The sequence below is a fragment of the Castanea sativa genome, chromosome 1, assembly GCF_040712315.1.
Source record: "Castanea sativa cultivar Marrone di Chiusa Pesio chromosome 1, ASM4071231v1".
Taxonomy (NCBI): domain Eukaryota; kingdom Viridiplantae; phylum Streptophyta; class Magnoliopsida; order Fagales; family Fagaceae; genus Castanea; species Castanea sativa.
In genome coordinates this window covers 84,464,219-84,472,076 of record NC_134013.1, presented here as the reverse complement: position 1 = coordinate 84,472,076, position 7,858 = coordinate 84,464,219, and the positions used below count along the sequence as shown (strand labels likewise).

The 7,858-nt window shown below is 32.5% G+C and overlaps 1 protein-coding gene across 2 annotated transcripts; it reads left to right on the top strand.

Annotated features, from left to right (window-relative positions):
• The first annotated feature begins 1,458 nt into the window (after nt 1-1,458).
• On the top strand, nt 1,459-7,025 carry LOC142639273 (glutamate receptor 2.8-like). 2 transcript variants are annotated; one of them, XM_075813461.1, is made up of 5 exons: nt 1,459-1,839; nt 3,383-4,689; nt 5,114-5,312; nt 5,929-6,338; nt 6,484-7,025. In XM_075813461.1, exons 1-5 carry the CDS (start codon nt 1,572-1,574, stop codon nt 6,874-6,876), a joined length of 2,577 nt encoding a protein of 858 aa, XP_075669576.1. In that variant the 5' UTR covers nt 1,459-1,571; the 3' UTR covers nt 6,877-7,025. The 2 variants fall into 2 exon arrangements, with proteins under 2 accessions (XP_075669576.1, XP_075669567.1); XM_075813452.1 differs by having other exon boundaries at nt 5,114-5,426.
• Nucleotides 7,026-7,858: the final 833 nt, after the last annotated feature.

Here is a 7,858-nt window from a genome sequence, read left to right as displayed (position 1 = left end):
CTAAGGGCATCTGTTAACTTTTCCCAACAACAAAATCCTGAGAAAGCATAAAGCTCCACCTCTAGCAAGTGCATCGGCACACTTGTTTGCCTCTTTATAATAGTTTCAAAAACTATCATTTTAATTTTAATTTTTTGCAATAACAATTATCCCAAAAGATATTATAAGAACACACATGGATTTACCGAATTTTAACATTCAACCTAAAATATGGTCCATATCATATTGAGAATGGTATGTTTCTCACTTTTTCTGTTTTATATATATATTTTTAAATTAATGTTAATGCATATTGCCATGGTTATTTATAGGATGGACAAATTTCAACTACAAATTTGGTTATAATTTAAAGCTACAATTTCCTTTAAAAAAAAAATATTGTTACATATTTTGAAAATCTAATTGTTGGATTGCAAGTTCTTTACACTTTTAACACACTTATTAAATTTTGTGTCAATCGGATGTTATTTATTATATGATTCATAAACTCAGTTTTATGTATAATTTTAGACTACAAAAACTTGTAATTTTAAGAATTGATTGATGACATAGTTATTGATCTTTGATTTTTTGAAAATTTTATAAGTATAGAGAATATAAGAAGAAAAAGTAATCTAATGGTAGATTTGTAAAATTCATATTAATAAAAAAATATTAAATAAAATTGTAGCCTTAGACAATAACCAGTATTCAAACTTTTTCCTTATAGTAAACTAGTAACAGAATCTAGGGATTAAGTTTGATTTAAGGACCAATTAGATTAGTTCTTAAATGTCTTAAACCTAGTAGGCATTAACTCAAATCTCCGAATATGTTAATAAAATTTGACCTTTTTTATTTTTTTTTTAATCAATTTTGTTACCAAATGGATGTTAAAACTTTAATGCATTTAATGCGAGATGGGTGGGTATTATAACTTAACATGTTATCAATGTTTTTCAAAAAAAAAAACAAAAAAACATGTTATCACTTTTTCAATTAAAACTCTCTATCACAAAGTTACATCTTAAAACTGTACTATCGACAATTCCAAACAATAATAAGGGGCCTAGCTTGCTTCGGCTGAGAGGATATTTGATTTTATTTTGTGTGTCGGCTGAGAGGATATTTGATTTTATTTTGTGTTTTATTTTATTTTGTGTGGAGAAAGAGGAAATTTGATGTCGAGGTAATGAATCATGATGCAAATGATCAACCAAATAAATAGGGGACGTTGAGGCTACCGCCACACAATTTTCCAATGAAAAATTCGTATTCCCTTTCACATGGCACTATGGCACCTAACTTGTGGGGCCAACTGTGCATAATACAGTCTTTTTGATAAACTACATAAGAGAGACTTGTCTTGTGTCGTGTGATGAATAGAGCTGGTGGATCCCACTAGTTCCTCGTCATTTGGGGCTCCCATCTCTCAAAGCCAAAAGCCAAGTCAGTCAACTTTCAGCTCCCCAGAAACTTCAACGCCGAAACCCTGTTTGTTTCTAATAAGAAAGCATTTTCAAACAATTAATAGTAAAGTACTTAACGTGGTCCCTCTTGGAACTAACTTGCAAAGCTTAGCTTGCTTGACAATGGCAAACCAAAAGCACCTCCTCACTTTCTTACCCTCTCTCTTGCTCAGTTTTAGCCTTTGGGGTCATGAGCCTCTGTTGATGGCAGCAAAGGAGGTGATACCAGTAGGTGTAGTTCTTGATTTGAAGTCTCCAGTGGGAAGAGTGGCAGAGAGCTACATGTCCATGGCACTCTATGACTTTTATGCTGTGAATTATGACTATCACACAAGACTTGCTCTCTTCACAAAGGATTCTGGGGATGGTGTCCTTACTGCAGCATCTACAGGTACGTTATAAAATGCCACCAGATATGCTTTTTTTTTTTTTTTTAATAACCCAAAAATCTTGTAGCAGTATCAGTCGAATCTATAAATTTTTACTTGTTATTTGAACTCGCTACTAACGTCATTTTTAACTTACCGATAGCAAGTCACTACCTCAGAATTTGTTAAATTTTTTGTGTGCCTTGACTTGTTGACAATCTTGACAATAATCCATTCAAAAAGAAAGGAAAAGTCTTACATTTTACATTGTATTCTAGGATAGTGAGCGTTACCTACAAGGCTGAAAGTCACATACTAAGAAGATTTTCTTTGGGTCTTGTCCAGGGAGAGTACTCTGTCAAGGCTGAAAGTCACGTAATAAGAAGATTATTATTTTAGGCGTTTGCCTTATTTTATTTTATTTTTTTTTTATTTTTTTTTTTGCACAGCACCTCCGGCGCTGATTATTGTTTATGAACAGTAATTTTAGGCTTTATGAGCCGTATAAGTATATAAACAGTAATTTTTATGTATATTTTTTAATTATTTTTTATTTTTAAGCAAAATAAGTAGTATTCAAAAGGGTCTAAAGTTTATGAAAATAAAAATCTATGGTCCTATTCTTATCAGTCACAACCAGCATTTCTTCTATTTTTTCGGTTTTCATATAAAGTAACCAAAGTTTAAATGAAAAAAAAAAAAAATCAAATGATAAATATAAACACACACACACATATATATATATATATTTTTTTTTTGGTAACAAAAAAATCAAATGATATATTACAGTGTAAAGCATGAGGGAAAATATTTATAGTGAGATGTAGGATATTTATTCAATTTTTGACTAGGAACTTTTTGAATTGATGCATATTATAGTCCTTATACTAATTAATGCATCTCAAGCTTACATGGGGAATTTTTCTCCTCCATGTATTATTATCCAAACTTCTGAAAGTGCAGTCTGATTCAGTTTAGTTATAGAATTAATCTCAGCATTTCATTTTGCACCTTCAACTTTCTACGAACAATTCATCTCATATCGTAAAGTATCAGTTTTGTAGTTGTGGTCAACTTCATGATCTCTCTTTGGATGGACTGTTATAATTAATCAAATTCAAACAGATATGTTGGTCCACAAAATACACAATTCCAACATGCTAACAATATTGAAAGGATTGAATGCTGGTATATTTGAACTGTGTAAAACTGTACAAAGGTTACCTTCATATAGGTGTAAGAAATAATACAGAAGTACACAAGTAAAATAATATGAAGCACAAAGTAAAGGGATTGGGGAGTGATATACTATACTTGTTAGAATTATGATTAAATTAACCAATTCCCAATAGTTTATAAACTTTTAGAACAATTAGTAATTTATCAATACTACCTAGATAGTACAATGGACTGTTGGACTAATTGGCTTACATTCTAACAAACATGTTATGAAAATGTTTATTATAATTTTTTTGTGGTTTTTATTATTGTTTTTGTTGTTCTTGTTCTTACATTAATAGTAAAATTACCATTTTCTAAGTCATTCACTGTTGAAATGAAATTTAGCAATGGATTTAATGAAGCACGAAGAAGTGCAAGCCATTATAGGACCTCAAAGTTCAGCACAAGCTAGGTTTGTGATGGAACTTGGCCGCAAAGCTCAAGTTCCCATCATTTCCTTTTCAGCCACAAGTCCCTCTCTTTCTCCATCCCAGAACCCGTTTTTCATACGCACAACCCAAGAGGACTCCGCACAGGTTAGAGCCATATCAGACATTGTTAAGGCCTTTGGTTGGTGGGAAATTGTCATTATTTATGAAGACACAGATTATGGAAATGGTTTAATTCCATATTTGATGGAGGCATTACAACAGATTGACACTCGGGTGACTTACAGAAGTGTCATTCCACCATCTTCTAATAATGCTGAAATCAGTGAAGAGCTTGAAAAGTTAAAGGCAAATCATACAAGAATATTCCTTGTTCACATGGCTGCTTCACTTGGCTCCAAACTCTTTGTACTTGCAAAGAATGCAGGAATGATGAGTGAAGGGTATGCATGGATCCTCACAGAAGGGTTATCATCTTTGCTAGATCCTATGGGCTCAAAGGTCATGGACTCAATGCAAGGTGTATTGGGAATAAGGCCATACATACCTCCATCTAAACAACTTAAAGATTTTGAAATTAAATGGAGGAGAAATTTAACCTCAATCAAAACAAAGAGTAAGAGTACCACTAGCTTAAACCTCTTTGGATTATGGGCATATGATACAGTTTGGGCATTGGCAATTGCAGTGGAGAAGGCTGGCATGGTGCATTCTAGCTTCTTGAAGCAAAATAATAGCAGTAGTAAAGTTGATCTTGCAACTTTAGGCATTTTTGAAATGGGTACGAGGCTTTGCAATGCAATCCTAACCACTGTGTTTCAAGGCCTAAGTGGAAATTTTCATTTGGTTAATGGACAGTTGGAGCCTTCAGCTGTTGAAATATTCAATGTGATAGGAAAAACTGAGAGGATTATTGGATATTGGACCCGACAGAGAGGATTTTCACAAAATTTGAATTACACTGGTAAAGAGGCATACTCAACATCAAAGGACAAACTTAAACAACCCATCTGGCCAGGAGACACAACAGAGCAGCCGACAAAGTTAAGGATTGGGGTTCCAGTTAGAACAAGTTTTAATGAATTCCTGAAAGTGGAATGGCCTACTGATAAGCCAAGCATATCAGGGTTCGCCATTGATGTGTTCCATGCTGTACAAGATGCATTACCCTTCCCCCTTCCTCATGAGTTTATTCCCTACATGAATAAACATAGGCAGAGTAATGGATCATACGATGAACTTCTTTACCAAATTACAATTCAGGTGGGGTTTTTTTTTTTCTTTTTTCTTCTTCTTCTTCTTGCTAATGACTCTAGGCGATAAAATTTTTGTTACATTATATGACTTCCAGTTTATGCTATACCAACTGCAATACTTCATATATTTGGTTTTTTTTTTCTTTGAATAAAAATTCTTTTATTCCACATTAAGTATCTTAACTTATACTCCAGAAGTTAGAGTATGTCCTATATCATTTTTTTTTTTCATTTAAAATTTTTATTACTTTATAACGAAGAAAAGGAAACATGTGATGGCTTGTGAATGGTGGAGCATAAAATGTAACACTCAAGTAGAACATAAGATTTTTATTCACTTTTAGTGGTTGTTATTTAATTACCTAATTTACTTTTTTCAAAGTTGATAAATTGATAATTCTCTCTCTCTCTCTCTCTCTCTCTCAATGCAGAAGTATGACGCAGTTGTTGGAGACACAACAATTGTGGCAAATCGCTCCTTATATGTTGATTTCACGTTGCCTTATACAGAATCAGGCGTATCGATGGTGGTTTTGGTGAAAGATGATGTGAGAAAAAACTTGTGGATTTTCTTAAAGCCACTAAGCTTGACCCTTTGGTTAACAACTGGTGTAGCTTTCATCTTTACAGGTTTGGTAATATGGGTTCTTGAACACCGTGTAAACCCTGACTTTAGAGGCCCTCCAAAGCAACAACTTGGGTTGATTTTTTGGTTCTCCTTCTCAACACTTGCCTTTGCTCATAGTAAATTTTCTTCAATCCTCTAGAAAGAGTTTAGCAAAAACTATACAAAACCCCGTATGATTTCTTTGCAACACATAAGCCTCCTGAAATTTCAAATGCAACACTTATTTCCTACGTGGTATTGTTTTATGCGTAAATCATTAAACATTCATAAAAATAAATGGTGAGTTGCTCATATGATGACACATGTCCATATTTAGAGATTCATTTTCACATAAAACAATACCAAAGGGGGGTTTTGAGTAACACTCAAAAACCTCAAGGGGTTTATTGTGATATCCAATAATTTTTAGGGTGAGTATTACGTTACACACAAAATAATACCATGAGGGGCTAAGTGTTACACTCAAAACCTCAAGCGGAATATGTGTTTTACATGAAAACCCCATAAGATTTGTGTACATTTCCCAAAATTTTATTATCTCTTTCTACTTCAATGCAATTCAAAACATGAATATTCTTTATGCATGTGTATAGTAATAATAATCCATGGTGCTTGCAGAGGAAAACGTGGTAAATAATTGGTCAAGATTTGTGCTTATTATATGGATTTTCGTGGTACTCATCCTGACTCAAAGTTATACTGCAAGCCTAACCTCAATCTTAACAGTACAGAGATTGCAGCCTACATTTATTGACATAAAAGAAATTAAAAATAATGGCTATTTTGTTGGATATCAAAAGGATTCCTTTGTCAAGGGGCTTCTAATAAAACAATTAGATTTGCCTGAGTCAAAGTTGAAGCCATATGTGACCCCTGAGGAGTATCATGAAGCATTGTCAAAAGGAACCTACAATGGTGGAGTTGCAGCTATTTTTGATGAAATCCCTTATATCAAGCTCTTCCTTGCTAAGTTTTGCTCTAGATATACTATGGTTGGACCCACTTACAAAACTGATGGATTTGGCTTTGTAAGTTTCTCTCTCTCCAAAAAAAAAAAAAACCATTATTCTTTTAATTACAAGGATTTTGTATGGATTTTATTGATCAAAGCCTATTATTCCATCTCCCCCCCCCCCCCCTCAAATGCAATAATTTTGTTACATGTTTCTTTAGGCCTTTCGACAAGGATCTCCATTAGTCCCTTACTTTTCGAGGGCAATCTTGAATGTCACTCAAGACAAAGAGAAAATTGGAGCCATTGAACATAAGTACTTTTCAAGTCAAACTACATGTGAAGATCAAAGTACTACAATCCCTTCGCATAGTCCTAGTCTTGGTGTGGACAGCTTTGGGGGCCTCTTCATCCTTGCAGGAACCGCTTCCCTGGCCTCACTCATGGTTTATCTGTTTAAGTTCATTTACTCACATTGGCCTGTTTCGAGTGACAACAATCCTACCAACTCTTGTTGGTCCAAATTAGTTAACATGGCAAAACATTTTGACCAGAAAGATTTCTCTTCACATACCTTTAAAGAAGAAAGTCACAAAGGTTCTGAATTCCATTAAGGAATTTCATTGAAGTAATCGATGATGTGATTATACACGATGACAACAGAAGTCTTTCTTCAAATTCAAGGTGATGTAAAATAGAATGTTTGGGTCTATTTTTTCCATTTGTTAAATTTTTATATTTTCATGTAATTTTTCTTATTTTAGGATTTATCATTTTTCCTAGTTAAATTAAAGTCTATATTACATATCAGTTAGGATTTGTTTAGGAATATTTTCCTACATGTAAAATAAGTTTTTGAAGCCTTTATGTGCACTACATGATGTGCAAAAATATTTGACTTTTTTTTTTTGGCTAGGTGAAAAATGAAAATAGTAGATGAAACTTATAAGGATTACTCTAAAACCCTTCTTACAATGATGTAATTATCTTTTAATAAAGTTTGGGAACAACTTATCTACATTTTTGTTGATTTTTTTTTGTTTAAATTATTGTAGATAAAAGATAAAAGTTAAATAAAATAAGTAGGTGACTAACCCAAGACTCGCAAATAGTAGAAAAAATAATTAAAATTTAAATAAAATAAGCATGTTACTCTTGCAAGACTCGCAATAGTATGTATGTGTATATATATATATATATAAAAGCAATAAGCTGGTTTATGAGTGCATCATAAATGGGCACATAAAAAAAATAAATTTTCTAATTTAATCTTTCTATATTTATTATTTGAAAGTGTTATAATTTTTCCCCTTCATGGAAACATAATGTATTTTAATTCAATTATTATATAAGGTGAGATATTTTGAAAAAATGTAATGTGTTTTTGGAATTTGTTTCTAATACCCATAGCAAATGGTCCCCCAAAAAAAAGTTCATCCTATAAATGGCTTGAAAATGAAGCAAATATAATTGAATCCACAATTTATATTAAAAAATAAAATACAAGATTTTAATAACATAAGAAATATGTAATTTTATCAAGGGCCTACCAAGATTTTTATCAATTAAGAAATATTGTGGTGTGCTCAGTACAAA

Excerpts from the sequence above, each read along its gene's own strand:
- LOC142639273 (XM_075813452.1), top strand. The coding sequence starts at position 1,572 with ATGGCAAACCAAAAGCACCTCCTCACTTTCTTACCCTCTCTCTTGCTC. Across the intron at positions 1,840-3,382 it reads CCTTACTGCAGCATCTACAG|CAATGGATTTAATGAAGCAC; the intron begins GTACGTTATAAA and ends AATGAAATTTAG. Across the intron at positions 6,339-6,483 it reads AAACTGATGGATTTGGCTTT|GCCTTTCGACAAGGATCTCC; the intron begins GTAAGTTTCTCT and ends ATGTTTCTTTAG.